General features: G+C 37.7%; 1 protein-coding gene across 9 annotated transcripts in view; it reads left to right on the top strand.

Moving 5' to 3' along the window:
* Positions 1-18576, top strand: part of PRCP (prolylcarboxypeptidase) — a 71297-nt gene extending 52721 nt beyond the window's left edge. For 8 of the 9 annotated variants that reach the window (XM_082343358.1, XM_082343360.1, XM_082343364.1 and 5 more), the window contains exons 8-10: positions 8058-8222; positions 9163-9350; positions 17829-18576. In XM_082343358.1, the coding sequence (XP_082199484.1) occupies positions 8058-8222; positions 9163-9350; positions 17829-18045 (570 nt within the window). In that variant the 3' untranslated portion in view covers positions 18046-18576. The remainder of the gene's footprint in view (positions 1-8057; positions 8223-9162; positions 9351-17828) is intronic. The other variant, XM_082343366.1, reaches the window with a different exon arrangement.
* The last annotated feature ends 122 nt before the right edge of the window (positions 18577-18698 follow it).

Here is an 18698-nt window from a genome sequence, read left to right as displayed (position 1 = left end):
ATCTTCCCGGACCAGGGATCAAACCCGTGTCCCCTGCATTGGCAGGCGGATTCTTAACCACTGCACCACCAGGGAAGTCCCAGCATGGTTTTTTAAATTTAAAAAAAAAAAAAAAATTTTTTTTTTTATATTCTACATATAAGAGAGATCATATAGTATTTGTCTTTCTCTGTCTGACTGATTTCACTTAGCATAATGCCCTTAAAGTCTACCCATGTTGTCACAAATGGCAAGATTTCATTCTTTTTTATGGCTTAATAATATTCCATCGTATACATGTACCATACCTCTTTTATTCATTCATCCATTGATGAACATTTAGGTTGTTTCCATATCTTGGCCATTGTAAATAATACTGCAGTGAACATGGAGATGCATATATCTTTTCGGATTAGTGTTTTTGTTTTCTTTGGGTAAATACCCAGAAGTGGAATTGCCAGATTATATGGCATTTCTAGTTTTAAGTTTTTGGGGAACCTCCATACTGTTTTCAAAGTGGTGTACCAATTTACATTCCTACCAGCAGTGCACAGGGTTCCCTTTTCTCCACATCCTCGCCAACACTTGTTATTTCTTGTCTTTTTGATAATAGCCATTCTAATAGATGTGAGGTGATATCTCATTGTACTCTTGACTTGCATTTTCCTTTTGATTAATGATGTAGAGCATCTTTTCATATACCTGTTGGCCATCTGTATGTCTTCTTTGGAAAACTATCTATTCAGATCTTCTGCCCATTTTTTAATCGGATTTTTTTTTTGCTGTTGAGTTGTATGAGTTCTTTATATATTTCAGATGTTAGCCCTTTATCAGATATATGATTTGCAGATATTTTCTCCCATTCAGTAGGTTGCCTTTTCATTTGTTGATGGTTTCCTTTGCTATGCAGGAGGCTTTTAGTTTGATGAAATCTACTTGTTTATTTTTGCTTTTGTTGCTTTTGTTTTTGGTGTCAGATTAAAAAAAATCATTGCCAAGACCTATGTCAAGGAGCTTACCACCTATGTTTTCTTCTATGAGTTTTATGGTTTCAGGTCTTACATGGAAGTCATTCACTTTCAGTTAATTTTTGTGTCTGGTGTAAGATAGTCATCCAGTTTCATTATTTTGCATGTGGCTGTCCAACGTTCCCAACACTGTTTATTGAAGAGACTATCTTTTCCCCATTGTATATTCTTTTTTTAAAATTTATTTATTTATTTTTGGCTGCTTTGGGTCTTTGTTGCTGCACGTGGGCTTTCTCTAGTTGCGGTGAGCGGGGGCTACTCTTCATTGTGGTGCGCAGGCTTCTCATTGTGGTGGCTTCTCTTGTTGCAGAGCACAAGCTCTAGGCGCCCAGGCTTCAGGAGTTGTGGCTCACGGGCTCTGGAGCGCAGGCTCAGTAGTTGTGGCACACGGGCTTAGTTGGTCCACGGCATGTGGGAACTTCCCGGACCAGGGCTTGAACCCGTGTCCCCTGCATTGGCAGGCGGATTCTTAACCACTGCGCCACCAGGGAAGCCCCCTATTGTATATTCTTGACTTGTTTGTCATAAGTTAATTGACCATATATGCATGAGTTTATTTCTGGTCTCTCTATTCTGTTTCATTGATCTATGTGTCTGTTTTTATGCCAGTACCATATTGTTTTAATTAATACAGGTTTGTAATATAGTTTGAAATCAGAGAGTGTGATGCCTTTACCATTGTTCTTTCTCAAGATTGCTTTGGCCATTTGGGGTCTTTTATGTTTCCACACAAATTTTAGAATTTTAAATTTTATTTCTGTGAAAAATGTCATTGGAATTTTGATAAGGATAGCATTGAATCTGTATATTGCTTTGCATATAGATATTTTAACAATATTAATTCTTCCAATCCATGAGCATGAAATATATTTTCATTTATTTGTGTCTTCAATTTTTTCATTAATGTCTTGTATTTTTTAACATACAGGTCTTTCATGTCTAAAATACCTCCTCCCAGGTATTTTATTCTTTTTGACGTAATTGTAAATGGGATTGTTTTCTTAATTTCTCTTTCTGATAGTTCATTATTAGTATATAGAAACACAGAAGATTTTTATATGTTGGTTTTGTTTCTTGCAACTTTACTGAATTCATTGATTTTTCTTAATAAATTCATTAATTTTTCTAACAGTTTGTTTTTGGCCACACCACATGGCTTGTGGGATCTTAGTTCCCTGACCAGAGATTGAACCCATGCCTCCTGCAGTGCAAGTGTGGAGTCCTAACCACTGGACTGCCAGGGAATTTCCTCTAACAGTTTTTTGATAGAGCCTTTATGGTTTTTTATATATAATATCATGTCATCTGCAAATAGAGGTAGTTTTACTTATTCCTTTCAGATTTAGATGCCTTTTATTTCTTTTTCTTACCTAATTGCTCTGGCTAGGACTTCCAATAGTATGTTGAATAAAAGTGGTGAGAGTGAGCATCCTTGTCTTGTTCCTGATCTTAGAGTAAAAGTTTTCAGCTTTTCACTGTGAGTATGATGTTTGCTCTGGGCTTGTCATATACAACCTTTATTATGTTGAAGTATGTCCACTCTATACCAGTTTGTTGAGAGTTTTTTTTTTTAATCATAAATAGATGTTGAATTTTGTCAAATACTTCTTTTGCATCTATTAAGATGATCATATGATTTTTATCCTTTATTTTGTTAATATGGTGGTTCACATTGACTGATTTGTTGATGTTGAACCATCCTTGCTTCCCTGGGTAAATCCTACTTGATCATGGTGTATGATCCTTTTAGTGTATCATTGAATTCGGTTTACTAATATTTTGTTGAGGATTTTTGCATCTATGGTCATCAGGGAGATTGGCCTGTAATTTTCTTTTCTTGTGGCATTCTTATGTACTTTTGGTATCAGGGTAATTCTGGCCTTGTAAAATGAACTTGGAAGTGTTCCCTCCTTTTCTATTTTTTGGGAAGAGTTTAGGAAGGATTGATATTAATTCTTCCTTGAATGTTGGTAGAATTCACCAGTGAAACCATCTGGTCCTAGACTTTTTTTTTTTTTTTTTTTTTTAATAGCTACTTTATTTATTTATTTATTTTATTTTTGGCTGTGTTGGGTCTTCGGTTCGTGCGAGGGCTCTCTCCAGTTGTGGCAAGTGGGGGCCACTCCTCATCGCGGTGCGGGGACCGCTCTTCATCACGGTGCGCGGGCCTTTCACCATCGCGGCCCCTCCCGTTGCGGGGCACAGGCTCCAGACGCACAGGCTCAGCAATTGTGGCTCACGGGCCTAGTTGCTCCACGGCATGTGGGATCCTCCCAGACCAGGGCTCGAACCCGCGTCCCCCGCATTAGCAGGCAGACTCTCAACCACTGCGCCACCAGGGAAGCCCGACTTTTGTTTTTTTGAAGGTTTTTGTTTACTGATTCAATCTCCTCACTAGTATTCAGCCTGTTCGGATTTTCTGTTTCATCATTATTCAGTCTTTTTTTTTGGCTGTACTGCATGGCATGTGAGATCTTAATTCCCCAACCAGGGATTGAACCTGTATCCTCTGCAGTGGAAACGTGGAGTCTTAACCCCTGGACCACCAGGGAAGTCCCCTATGATTCAGTCATGATAGGCTGCATGTTTCTAGGAATTTATGCATTTCTTCTAGGTTGTCGAATTTGATGACATATAATTGTTTATAGTACTCTGTTGTGATCCTTTGTATTTCTGTGGTATCAGAAATACACAGGATCTGTAGTATCTGTAGTATCTCCTCTTTCATTTCTGATTTTATTTATTTGAGTTCTCTCTCTTTTTTTCTTGGTCACTCTGGCTAAAGATTTGCTAATTTTATTTTTCAAAATCCAGGTCTTAGTTTTATTAATTTTTTTTTTTTCTATTGCCATGCTCCAGACTGCCAGTGTTTCCTGGAGGGGAGCTTTACATGTGTCTGGTGCCCTGGTTTTTATGTCTGGCGCCCCAGTTTTTGTGGCTCCCACCCAGGGGACACCCCTTGATCACCTGGCTCTGGTGGCTGGGGGCTGGAGCTTACACTCCTGAGTCCCATGGGACTGTGCTACTGGAGATATGGTTCTTGTCAGGCTGCCACCCTCAGGGCACTGCATAGACAGCAGACTGAGGTACACCCCCCAGTCTTTTTGTGAAGGAGACTTCTTTGCTTGTTTGGAGCTTCTGCCTGAGGGGCAGGCTTCAGGTTTAACACGTATTTAGTGGCCTGCAAAGCTGCTCTTAAGGAATGTAGGCCATGGATGCCACCTTGGTGCTTTCCTTCTGCCTTGCTTCAGCTTGCTGATATCACCTAGAAAAGAGCTTATACACTCATCTCGGAGCCCTGTTTTTTGTGACTGCCCAATGGAGACTTCCAGATCACCTGACTCTGGTGGCCAACAGGGCTCATGCTTGCAGTCCCACAACACTGTATATATTTGCATACTTTTAAAAGCTGGTGCTTGAGGGTCTGGCTCCTAGTCATCCTGAATGAAAGAGCTAAGATCCTCCCTTTTGGGATGCTGACAGGTTTTGGCATGTCCTCAACTACTTGGAGTTATTAAAAATATGATAGGCTGCTTGGATAAGCACAAAGGTTTGAAAGACACCCAAGCGCTAAGGCAGGGTTGAACAACAAGGTTCATCTCCTATACGAGGCCACTCCTTCATGACTGGGAGAGGTGGTTGTTTCTACTATATGGAAACTAACACAGAGAGTCAAACAAAATGAAGAAAAAGAGGAATATGTTCCAAATGAAAGAACAAGGTAAAACCTCAGAAAAAAATCTTAATGAGAGAGAGATTAATTTACCTGATAAAGAGTTCAAAGTAATGGTCATAAAGATGCTCACTGAACTGGGGGGAAGAATGGATGAACACAGAATTTCAGCAAAGAGATGGAAAATATAAAAAAAGTACCACGTAGAAGTCACAAAGCTGAAGAATACAATAACTAAAAAAAATTACACTGGAGTGGTTCAACAGCAGATTAGATGAAACAGAAGACAGGATCAGTCAACACAAAGACAGGGCAGTAGGACTTACGCAGTCAGAGCAGCAGAATGAAAAAAAGTGAAAATAGCTTAAGGGACTTATAGACTAACATTTACATCAGGTGGTCTAACATTCACATCATAGGGTTCCCAGAAGGAGAAGAGAGAGAGAAAGTGGCAGAAATCTTATCTGAAGAAATAATAGGTGAAAGCGTCTCTAATCTTCCAGATCCAGGAATCCCAGAGAGTTCCAAATAAGAGGAATCCAAACAGACCCATACCAAGACACAGTATAATTAAAATGTCAAAAGTTAAAGACAGGGAGAAAATGTTAAAAAACAACAAGAAAAAGCAATTTGTTACATGCAAGGGAGCTCCCATAAGACTATGAGCAGATTTTTTAGCAGAAACTTCGCAGGCCAGAAGGGAAAGACACAGTATATAAGGTGCTGAAAGAAAAAACCTTTCAACTAAGAATACTCTACCTGGCAGTTATCATTCAGAAGTGAAGGAGAGATAGAGTTTACCAGACAAGCAAAAGCTAAAGGAGTTCATCACCACTAAACCAGCCTTATAAGAAATGTTAAAAGGGACTTCTTTAAACTGAAAAGAAAGGGCACTAAGTAGTAACAAGAACTCATATGAAAGAATAAATCTCACTGGAAAGGCAAATATATAGTAAAGATAGTGGATTAATTACTTACAAAGCTAGTATGAAGGCCAAAAAAATCAAAGGTAGTAAAAATAACTATGATTACAGTAACTTGTTAAGGATACACAAGAGAAAAAGATCTAGAATGTGACTTATAAATTGGGGGAATTATAAAATGGGGGAGTAATAATGTTGAGCTTTTCAATGGGATCAAACTTAAGTTGTTATCAACTTAAAATAGACTGTTATCGATATAAATTGTTATATGTAAGCCTCATGGTAACCACAAAACAAAAACTTGTAGTAAATATACAAAAGATAAAGAGAGAGGAATATAAACATACCACTAAAGAAAGTCATCAAGCCACAGAGGAAGAGAGCAAGAGAAAAAGAAAGAAAGGAGCTAGAGGAGCTACATAAACAGCCAAAAAACAATGAACAAAATGGCAATAAGCACATATATATTAATAATTACTTTAAATGTAAATGGACTGAATTCTCTAATCAACAGACATAGAGTGGTTGAATGAATAAAAAACCAAGACCCATCAATATGTTACCTATAAGAGACTCACTTTAGATGTAAGGACACAAACAGACTGAAAGTGAAGGGATGGAAAATGATATTCCATGCAAATGGAAACCAAAAGAAAGCTGGGGTAGCTATACTTAAATTAGACAAAATAGACTTTAAAATAAAGACTATAATGATACACAGAGAAGTGTGTTACATAATGATAAGGGAGTCAATTCAACAAGAAGATAAAACATTTGTAAATATTTATGTGCCCAATATAGGAGAACCTAAATATGTAAAGCAGATATTAACAGACCTAAAGGGAGAAATAGGCAGCAGTACATGAACAGTAGGGGACTTTAATACCCCACTAATGTCAATAGGTAGATTATCCAGGCAGAAAATCAATAAGGAAACATTGGTTTTAAACGGCACATTAGACTAGATGAACTTAACAGATATTTATAGAACATTCTATCTCAAAGCAACAGAATATACATTCTTCTCAAGTGCACATAGAACATTTTCTAAGATAGATCAAATGTTAGGCCACAAACAAGTCTTAGTAAATTTAAGAGGATTGAAATCATATGAAGCATCATTTCCAACCACAGTGGTATGAATCTAGAAATAAATTACACAAAACTGGAAAATTCACAAATATTTGGAGATAAAGCAACATGCTATTGGACAACCAATGGGTCAAAGAAGAAATTAAAAGAGAAATTTAAAAAATACCTTGAGACAAATGAAAATGGAAATGTAACATACCAAAATTTATGGGATGCAGCAAAAGCACTTCTGGGAGGGAAGTTCATAGTGATAAATGCCTACCTCAAGAAACAAGAAAAGTCTCAAATAAACAATCTAAATTTACACCTCAAGGAACTAGAAAAAGAACAAGTGAAGCTCCAAGTCAGTAGAAGGAAAGAAAGAAAGATTAGAGCAGAAATAAATGAAATATAGACTGTATACTTCAGCTTTAACATCACTATCTAGAGTTCAATATTTGTTTATAATGTTTTTGAGGTAAAATTTACATACAAATCGTGTGTTGTTTGTTGTATAATCCAGACCCCTATGATGATAAGAAATATTTTCATAACCTTGGAATTTCCCCATGTCCCTGACTAGTCAGTCCTGCCTTCGCTCCCAACCCCAAGTATTACCTGTGACTTTTAGCTCTGATTATAGTCAAGTGTTAGGAGTATTTTGAACTGGGGAGCTGCCTGATATGCTTCTTATAATGTTACAGATGTAGGAGCTTGGTGTAGTTTTTCCAAAAGAAATTTCATAAATTTTGCATTTTCATAAAAATATAGTCATTCATTCAGCAAACATTTAGCTGCCAGATGCCTTGCTAAGTGCCAAGGGAGACATTCTGGAATCAAATGAGTGCGGTATCAGCTCTGATAGAAATAGGCACAGGATGAGGAGGCACAAAGAAGGGAGTGATTTAGTTCTCCCTGACTTGAGGGCATAGGCAACAATGGCCTCGTAGAGGAGGTGACACTTAAGCTGCGTTGAGGAAGAGGAGTTGGTGTTTGCCAGGCAATAGTGGCGTGGGAGAGTGGGAAAAGGGCATTTCAGTGTGAGCGAAGGCAGTGAGGAGGGAAAGAAGTTGGTGTGGTGGGAATGGTTTTGCTAGGCTGGAGCAAAGGCTGCAGAAGATAAACCTAGAGTGGTAAGTGGGGAGGACTTTGCATACCATGCAAATGACTTTGGTTTATTTCTATAGTTTGGGGAGTAATTTGAAAGGTTTATTCATTTATGAAGGTGGTTATATGCAATAGATAGAAATTGTCAGGCAATGCCGTTAGATGCTTAAGATTGTTTTATGATCAAATCAAACTCATATTTCTTCTTTGTTTTATTAAACTGTAATTTTATATTTATATTCGACTCTTCTCCCTTTTATCTCTCTAAAATGACAGGTAGTGTGCCAGTATTTGAAAAATCCCAATGTATCTGATACATGGCTGCTGCAGAATATTTTCCAAGCTCTTAATGTATATTACAATTATTCGGGCCAGGCGAGATGCCTGAATATATCAGAGACAGCAACCAGCAGTCTGGGAGCCCTGGGTTGGAGCTATCAGGTAAGTGTGTATATTTCCCCAAGTGGAACTTACTTTTCACTGATATGGTTGTGCTATAACAGAGAATTTGCAGGATTTTGTCACCTGAATCCAAATCTGAGCTCTGTTACCTTGTACTTTGAGACTGTGGATAAGTTTCCTCATTCATATATTCATTAAAAACCAATTCCATTTTTTAAAAAATTTATTTTACTGAAGTAAAGTTGATTTACAATGTGTTAATTTCTGCTGTACAGCAAATTGACTCAATTATACATATATATATATTCTTTTTCATATTCTTTCCCATTATGGTTTGTCACAGGATATTGAATATAGTTCCCTGTGCTATAGAGTAGGACCTCATTGTTTATCTGTCTTATATATACTAGTTCAGTTTGGTGTATAATCATCACAGAATATATTCTGAGTACTTAACACAAGTCAGGCACTTTTCTAGGCTCCAAAGACACAAAGGTAAATGAGATACGATCTAATCATCAAATATAGCTTGGTGGAAATGATAGGTAACTAAACTAATGTTACAGTAGATCTTGGTAAGTCCTATAAAGGTAGCATTTTATGGACACAGAAAAGAAGGGGGAGTCTAACTTGATTCTGTCTGAGCCTCCATTCCTTCCTTCATCTGTACAATGAGACTAGTAATAATAATAGTAATGCTTTTCCTCCAGAGTTGTTTTGAGGATTAAATATGATAATAGATGTGAAATGAAGCAGTTTGCAAAGAAGGAATGTATAGCCCCAACTTCTGTGACTTCTCAGCTGCGCCTTTCCAGGAATAATGAGAGGTGGTATGGCATAAAGAACAGGGGCTCTGAAGCCAGACTGCCTGAGTTCAAACCCTGGCTTTACTGCTTACAAGCTGTATGACCTTGGACAATTTATTTAACATTTTATGCCTCATCTTCTCACTGGAATCTCTCCTGGTTTGCTTTTTCAGACCTGCACAGAAATGGTCATGCCCTTCTGTTCTAATGGTATTGATGACATGTTCGAACCTCACTCGTGGAACTTTAAGGAATTTTCTGATGACTGTTTTAAACAGTGGGGTGTGAAACCAAGGCCCTCTTGGATCCCTACTATGTATGGAGGCAAAAACATCAGTTCACACACGAACATCATTTTCAGGTGAATTTTTGCTGATCCAAAGAAAACTTTGGTTGACGGAGACATTTTTAGAATAGCTGAGAAAAGAGAACCAGGAAAATGCTGCAGTTACAACGATATAGAATACAGCAGTGGTATCCATCATGTTTTTCTACTCCTTGAAAGACAGAGGATGCTGAGAGGTGATATGAATTTTTGCTCTATTACCAGTATGCTTAAAGGCTTAAAAACAACAGCAACAAAGTTAAAATATTAAAAAAATACTCTCCAATACAAAATGAAGCATCATCTGTTGTTCTCAATTTGTGTTACTATTGTTATCAATGGTAATAAAAAATTTTAATATATATTTAACAAACACTTTTGAAGTGCCCACTCTGTTCTGTCCCAGGCACTGTATGAGGCACTTTAAATAAATTACTTAATTCAATTCTCACAACAAGCCTTGGAAGCAGTTTTTATAGTCCCTTTTTTACTGAGGAGAAAAGTGAAGGTCACTGTGAGCAGTCACTTGCCAAAACTCATCCAGCTTTGTTTTAGTTACCAAGTGATAAAGTCAGTTTTCAACCTTGGCGTGTCTGACTACAAAACACGTGTTTGTTCTTCTGTTACACTGCTGCACTAGTAGTGTCATATTTGGTATTGGTTCACGTTGGAGTTAATTGAGTAGACTCTATGTGTCTGATTGCGACTTCAAAATTTCCATGTTTTGGCTTGAATATTAGGTTGTTAGTTATTAAAATAGCAACCATTTAATTAAAAAATTTCCCCAAATCTATATGGAGATAGTAGAGAGATACCCATACATATCCCTTAACCTGGACCTATTGTTTAAATTGTAAATGTCATTCTTTTACAAACTCTTCTAAACAGAGTCACATTTGACCTTCTAGACATGGCCAATAGCTTTTAGGAGTGAGGAATGCTGTTTTGACTGAAGGATCACTCTCTGGGTTTAGGCCAGTGGCACTGCCCATTTTGCAAAAGAGCCTCTTTCTTATTGGGTTCATGCTATTTTCTCACTCAGTAGGGTACCTGCCCCCCCTATATGGAAAACTTAAAGATTCTTTTTAATTTCCTGAAATTGTTTTCCTTGTCCTCAATAGGAGTCTTCAAAACTATACTTTTCATCTCAGCCTTATGAAGTGACAGTTGAGCAAATAAGGATATTTAGGGTATTTAAGGAAACTGCCAAGTTAGGATGTTTGAAATCAGGAAAACATGAAAGGACTGAGAGAACTGAAAAAGGCTTAAGTATAAGCCTTGGGTGTCCAAGGTCATCTTTGTTGCCTCAGAGGAGGAAGTACTTTGTCATGTTCTTGTTTTTCTTTAGGAGCTTACCTCCATGTAGTATTTATATGGATTTCTCTAGCATGCTGATGCTGTAAAGCTCAAAGCTGAAGTTCAAGTTGAATTGTTAAGTGGAGTCTTTAAATCCTTGTATAAAGGTTTTAATATTTGAGTTTTCGTCAAATACATTATCCTTTTTTATTGGCTTCAACCATTACAGATGAGTATTTTAGTGATCCATTTGTCCTTTTATACTATTTTCCTCAAGGTATCAAAATAACAATCGTCATTGTCATCATCATCATCATCATCATCATCGGGGGAAAGGGTAGATTTTGTGAAAAAAGGTTGAGGAGTAGAACTGAAGCCAGTACGTGGAAATTATGGCTCAGTGTTAAAAACTTCTAGCTCAGTGTAAGAAAGGACTTCCTAACAGAGTTGTGCAAAGGCAGAATGAGCTGTCTTAAATTACTTAAGCTCTTTGACCCTCAGTTTTCTCTTCTGTAAAATCACCCACAGAGTTGTTGTGATGCTTAAAAAATTTAACCCAGTGAAGTACTTGGCCCGGACCTAGCAAATATATATGCTCAAAAAATGTACGTTGAATGAATAAATGGAAGTATACTCTCAGCCTGTACTTTACCTTCTAGCCAACAGGGGACTATTTGTCCCTGAATGTCCTTTCCTTCCTCTTTTTTCTTTTTCCTAAGGCTCGGGCATCCTCCAAGAAACCTTCCCTGACACCTCCAGGGAGGTTAGGTTTCCCCCACACACTTAGCTCCACTAAGGCCTGTGACTGTCCCTTAGCGCCCTGTGTGGAAATTATCTATGTGTGTTTCTATCTGCCCCATGAGACTGTAAACTTCTCAATGACAGAGACTTCGTCTTAATCATCTCTGTGCCTTTAGCACCTGCTACAGTGACTGGCACATAGTGGATGCCTAATATGTTTGATAAGGATGAGGAATGATATAAAGCTCAGAAAGGCTTCAGAGGCATGTGAAAGTTTAAAGGCAGAACTATATGAAAATGCTGGTTTATCTTTCTGCAGTGGCAAGTCTACTTTTAAAAAGAAATCTTTTCCCATATGCTGCTAGGTGTGAAGAATTCAATGTAAAACTTAAGTTATTTAAAAATTCAAAATTCTACTGCTTTTCTGAAGAAAGCACATTCTGAAAGTAAAAGAGCAGCTTTAGGTGTCTCTGTTCTGTCTACTTAGTGGCTATCAGCTAGAAAACATTACTGGTTGATGAGTAAGAAAATGTCCGAGGAACCATGTGGAAAGTGTATTTTATGTTCATGCTTCTCTCAAGTCACCTCACACAAATCCAACTGTGACTGCTTTTCTGGTTAGAAAATTCAGTCTGTTTTTAATTGTTGGATTAGAGATTTGCCAGTTAAGAGCTTGGGCTTTGAAGTCAGGGAGACCTGGGTGCCATTCTGCTTCTACCCTGAATTAGCTGCGTGGCCTCAGGCAAATTGCCAATTTATATGAGTTAGAAATAATGACTACCTGCCAGAGTTACTTCGAGGAGTAGATAGATTATCATAGAAGTGAGCACTGTGAGGGCAGAGGTTTTGTCTGTTCACGGTTAAGTCACCTGTACCCAGTCAGTACCTGACACATAGTAGGCACTCAGTAAATGTGTTGAATGAATGAGGATTTAATAGTAGCTATTAATAGTTCCATTTCAGCAATTTTCTTATTCCACAGTGGTTTTGTTGGAAGGATTTATTTTTTCCCCGACTCCAGTTGGTAAGAAATTATCTTACCAATGGTCATTTTCAGTTATTTAAATAGAAATCCAAAAAGGAGTCTCTGAGAAGCTGGTTAGTTTAACATCATTTCTCAGGCAAATTAATTGTTGCCAGCAATTAAGTGAGGCTCACTGTTGGGAATTTTATCCAGGCATCTAGATTCTCTCACGAAAGCCAGTATTTTTTTTTTCCTGTAAATTTCCCAGTGACTGGTTTAGCTTTCACATGTCTAGGACCAAGAAATTCAAGTCCATGTGCATCTTAGGTCTCTCAGCAACTCCAAACACTGTTGCTAAGCCACTAGGCTGATTCAGATGACCTTTTAAATCAAATGCAGTTTGCTTATTATGTGGCTGTTGGGATAGCTTTTTTGTTTTGCAAATAATGGAGAGTTTCCTATCTGGGTTGGTCCTGTCAGATTGCAATAATGATAAAGGCCATTTGTTCACTTAAGAGAATCCAACGCCTTGTGTAGTTTACTTTAAAAATTTATCACATAGTTGAAAACTAAGGCTCCTATTTTGCATGTGAGTTTTTCCTCTTGTTTTTAACAAAACCAAAAAAAAAAAAGTACATTTTTGGAGTGATTTTTTTTTCCCCAAGAATGATGTTGTTAAGTTGCAATTGAATTAATTTTTTTAAGATGAAAAATGTGGTTAAAAGTGTGGTGAGGGTAGAACAGGGGTTTTAAACTTATATTTCAAACACACATGTATTTAACGTACCTAAATGCTTATTTCTTTTTTAATTTGTACATTTACCTAGAAAATTGATTGCATTAGTTTTCTGACCAAATTTCTGTGAGAAATGCTATCGCATCCCTTTTCATTATTCATTTACCTTTCAGAAGTATTAGCACTTCTTATGCTTGTAGAATATGATAATAACTATAATAATGCTACACATTTATGTAGTGTTTTATAGTTTATACCTTATTTCCACATATATTATTCAACTTGGGCCTCACAATATCTCTGTGAGTGAGGGGCATTATCTTTAAAAAAGTTTTTTTTTGGTAATACACATGAGAATTGAGGTTCAGAGGGGTCAGGTGACTTACCCAAAGTCATGTGGCTTACTAGGGTATAAAACTTAGATCTGCTGACTTAGTTCATTGTTTCTTGCCAGTATTACACATAGCTGAAGGTCAGTCTCTATATATTTATATGAACCACTTATGTGAACTCTGCTTTCCCATGTAAAAAGTACTGAAGTGATTTACATGTTCCTAAACTTGCATGCGTGTATTTATAGATCTCTTTTGTGTAGGGCATCTGATGTAAGGCTACAAATAACTAGATACATTCTTTTTTCATTCATTCGATAAATATTTGTATGGCTCCTACTGTGTACCAGGTGCTGAAGATACAGTAATAAAACAGACAAAAAGCCCTGCCCTTGGAGAGTTCTAGTTTGAGAGATGGATAATGAACAAGATAGCACTTAAAAGCATGTTAGAAGGAGATAAGTGCTAAGGGGAAAAAATAAATAAGGGGAAGAGGGTTATGAAATGTTGGTGGTGGGTGGGGAGAAGTTTGAAGCTTTAGATGATGTGACTAAGGAAGACCTCACCAAGGGTAACTTTTGAATAGTGATGTGGAGGAAGGAGCTCGGTGGGGTAAGGATATTCCAAGCAGAGAGGTAAGCAGAGGCAAAGGCCTTGAGAGGTAAATGTCCCAGCATGTTCTCCTCCAGGTACAGTGAGAAGGTCACTGTGGCTGGAGTGGAGTTAAGGAGGGAGAGAGTAGCAGGAGATGAAATCAGAGAGGCAGCAGAGGGCCCAGATCATTTAGAGACTTGTAGGTCCTGCATGTTTGGTTTTTACTCTGAATGAAATGGGAAAACTTGGAGTGTTTTAAGCAGAGGAGTGACATAACCTGATTCAGAGTTTAACAGCATCAAGTTGGCTGCTGTATTGATATTAGATTGCAGGGAGACAAGAGTAGAAGCAGGAAGATCAGTTAAAAGGCTATTCAGGCTAGAGATAACGGTGACTTAGACCAGAGCAGCGGCAGTGGGGTGGTGAGAAGAGTTCAAATTCTGGATATATTTGAATTTATAGCTGACAGGATTTGTCGACAGATTAGGTATGAAAGAGAGATTAAAAAGTAACAAGTTTTTGGCCCAGCAACTGGAAAGATAAGGTTGCCATTGACAGAGATTGGGAAGATAGTGGCAGGGCTGGTTGGGAGTTGGAGAGTATCAAGAGCTCTGTTTTGGACCTGAAAGCTCGAGATGTCTCGTTAGACTGCCATGTAAAAATGTCAAGTATATAATTGAATATTGGTCCTGAGGTTTAGGGGAAAGGTTCTGGCTAAAGATATTATTTGATAGTCATTTGTGTATAGATTGTACTTATAGATGAGAGGGTTTTTCTTAAATGATTATGCAAATTATGGAAATAATTTCATATGTCTGATAATATGACCTTGAAGATTTGTTATTTCAGGCTTCGTAACAATATCAGCAAAATAGAATGTGCATTAAACAAATGTCAGAACACACGTTAAAATGTTCTGTAATTGATTTCAAGTGATTTATAGATAGACATACCAAGAGGTGCTGTACGGGGAAAAGTGACCTAATACCTACCATGGGCCAGGTACTTAAATCCAGGTATTTCAGCCCCTGTTATATCCTGAGGAATCTAAGCTTCCATGAGATTAGGAAGATGAGAGGCAGACCTGGGACTGGAACCCAGGTGTGTCTGATACCGAAGTTGTGCTCTTCTTACTCTGCACCACACAAGCCAAGATGGTATGTGCTGTTGATTTCCAACAGCAGTCATGTGTCCATGAAATACAATGTAGTATAAAATGAGCGTTGGAATAGGGTTACAAGATCTGAGTTTGTATCTCAGAGGCTTGATTTGAGTAAGCCTTCTAACTTCACTAGGCATTAGTTTTCTCATCTATAAGAGTTGTAATTAAACCTACCTCACATGGTTGGTATAATGTGAGGTCAAATATGAAAGGCTTTGTAAACTTTAAACCAGTCAGAAATTGACAAACTGATCTTAAAATTCATCTAAAAATGCAAGGGACCCAAAATAGCTAAATCAATCTTGAAAAGGAAGAACAAATTTGAAGAACTCATACTTCCTGATTTCAAACTTCGTATAAAGCTTCTGTAATCAATACAGTGTGATACTGGCATAAACATAGACATATAGATCAGTGGAAGAGAATTGACCGTCCAGAAGTCAGCCCTTATCTGTGTGGTTAATTGATTTTTTGCAAGAATGCTAAGACAATTCATTGAGGAAAGAATAGTTTTTTTCAAGAAATGATGCTGGGAAAACTGGATATTTACAGGCAAAAGAATAAAGCTGGATCCCTATTTCATACTATACAAAAACATTAACTCAAAATGGATCAAATGATTTAATTGATAATTCAATTTAAAAATGAGCAAGGATCTGAGTAGACATTTTTTTCAAAAAAGATATACAAATGGCCAATCAGCACATGAAAAAAATTCTCAATACCATCAGTCATTTGGGAAATGCAAATCAAGACCACAATGAGATTCCATTTCACACCCACATAGGATGACTATAATCAAAAAGACACATAATAAATGTTGGTGAGGATACAGAGAATTTAGAACCCTCAGATGTTTGTGGGAGTATAAAATGCACTCACTTTGGAAAACAGTTTGGCAGTTCATCAAAAGGTTAAGTCATTATATATCCCAGAAATTCCATTCCTAGTTATATACCCAAAAGAAATGAAAATATTCATCCATGTAAAAACTTGTACACAAATGTTCATAGGAGTAATATTCATAATAGCCAAAAAGTGGAAACAACACAAATGTGCATCTGATGAATGGATAAATAAATGTGGCGTATCCATATACAATAGAATATTTTTGGCAATAAAAAGGAAAAATGTACTGATACATGCTACAACATGGATGAAACGAAAATATGTCAAAGTGAAAGCAGCCAATCACAAAAAACAACCATTATATAATTCCATTTATATGAGATGTCCAGAATAGGCAAATCTATAGAGATAGAAAGTAGATTAGTGGTTGCCTGGGGCTGACAGTGAGGGGAAGTAGTAGAGGGGAATGGGGATTTGACTGCCAGTGAGTATAGGTTTCTTTTGGGGGTGATGAAAATGTTCTAAAATTGATCGTGATGATGGTTGCACATCTCTGAATATACTAAAAACCATTGAATTTGTACGATATAAGTGTCCATTTTGTGGGAGATGAATTATATCTCAACAAAGCTGTTAACAAATACTATTAGGGATGCTGTCTGTGTTTGTATTGGCTTTTTTTTTTTTTTTTTTTTTTTTTTTTTTTTTTTAAGATTGCTTTTTATTAATTTATTAATTTATTTATTTTATGGCTGTGTTGGGTCTTCGTTTCTGCGTGAGGGCTTTCTCCAGTTGTGGCAAGCGGGGGCCACTCTTCATCGCGGTGCGCAGGCCTCTCGCTGTCGCGGCCTCTCTTGTTGCGGAGCACAGGCTCCAGACGCGCAGGCTCAGTAATTGTGGCTCACGGGCCCAGCCGCTCCGCGGCATGTGGGATCCTCCCAGACCAGGGCTCGAACCCGTGTCCCCTGCATTGGCAGGCAGACTCTCAACCACTGCACCACCAGGGAAGCCCCTGTATTGGCTTTTTTTTCAGCTAAACTAAGTATCCTGTTTCAATGACTGATCCTGTTTACATCATTCTGAAATGTGTTGTGTGCACCAGCCAGGACTAATAACCTAATAGCGTTTCCTTAATTTTAAAGCTAATGTAAAATGAGTATCTTGAGTAATGCCCAAAAGTTCTGATTCTAGATTCAGAGCAGTTTTTTCAGTCCTACCACCCTATTTCCCAAAGTACTATACTAAGAGGGAAATTTTTTTTAAAAAATGAAGGTTTGTTTTTTTTTAAAAAGAGCCAAGAGATAATTAGCATTTTTAAATATGGAAATTTTTCTTTATCACTTTGGTATTTGGGTCTTAGGAAAGAAGGAGACTGGTTTTAATTGAGGGACTCCTATGTGCCTGACACTTATTAAACATATCCACATGTAGCATCTGATTTAACCCTTGAAGCAACCTTATGAGGTAGGCCTTGTTAACTCTACTTTACAGATAAGGAGACTGAGTCAGGTAACTTGTGTAAGGTCATACAGCTTTTGAGTGATGAAGCCAGGATTGGAATTCAGTCTTCTAAATTCCAAGTCCCAGTACAATCTAGGTTGATTCATGGAGCATAACCTTCATTCTTCTCTGGTCCTATTTCTGTACCTGCTTGCAGAAATATTGTCAAACTGCAGGATAAAACACCTTCCTATATGACAGATTAAATCCTCAGATCAAATCCCCCAGGTTATAAGCTTATAATTTTAGGTGTTATGCATATAGTAGGTTTCTCCTATCTTATATTTGTGTAGATATAAAAAACTAATAATCTTTTTTTTTTTTTCTTTCTCTCACTTAGCAATGGTGAACTAGACCCCTGGTCAGGAGGTGGAGTAACTAAGGATATTACAGACACCTTACTTGCGATCGTCATCCCAGAGGGAGCGCATCATCTAGATCTCCGAGCCAACAATGCCTTTGATCCCGTCGCTGTGCTATTAGCCCGCTCCTTGGAAGTTAGACACATGAAGCAGTGGATCAAAGATTTCTATGCAAGTCTGAGAAAGATGCACTGAGTAACGTTCGATCATTTTCAGTTTCTTCTTTTAAGTTCATTCCACTCACATTTCCATTCACTTTGGTTTTCTGTACATAATTACTTTCCCTTGTTTATTAGATTTGGTGTGGCAAAGGTTGAGATAGAAGAGAACGTGATGGTGGTGATAGCAGCCATCCAATGACCTGAGTCCTTGCCATCTTTGTGCCACCTCCAGGAAGAATCTCTTCATGACAGCTTTCCCACACCATCAGTGGCCTTGATAACTGGAGCAGAGTATTGACTGCCTTTCACAAGAGGGGGAGTCACTTCCTTGGTTTCTCTGAAAGCAGGGATTTATTGGTTTCGAAGTTGAAGTCTCTTTGGCCCATTTGTCACTCGCCCCTCCTCTACTTTCCCAAAAGGAAAAGCAGAAGATGGATAAAAATGATGTAATTGCAGCTGGTAGGAAGGATATCCAGTGCCAAACCAGGAAATGGGAGCCATTTCTTTTGTGCTTGATTTAATGACTTTGAACTGTGCTGTAAATAAAGAATAGGGCTGGACCTTATACCTGTGTGTTGCTTCTGAAGCTCACTCCAGCTGTTGGGAATGCTGTGTGCACTGGGCTTGGCTGTTTTTGGAAAGTCCTTTAATTTTCTCTCTTCTATTTGGCAGCTTTTCTTAGTTCTG

Source organism: Balaenoptera borealis, assembly GCF_965194805.1.
Source record: "Balaenoptera borealis genome assembly, chromosome: 11".
NCBI classification, from domain to species: Eukaryota; Metazoa; Chordata; class Mammalia; order Artiodactyla; family Balaenopteridae; genus Balaenoptera; species Balaenoptera borealis.
Note: the sequence above shows the minus strand (reverse complement) of the source record. Positions and strands in the feature narration are given on the sequence as shown.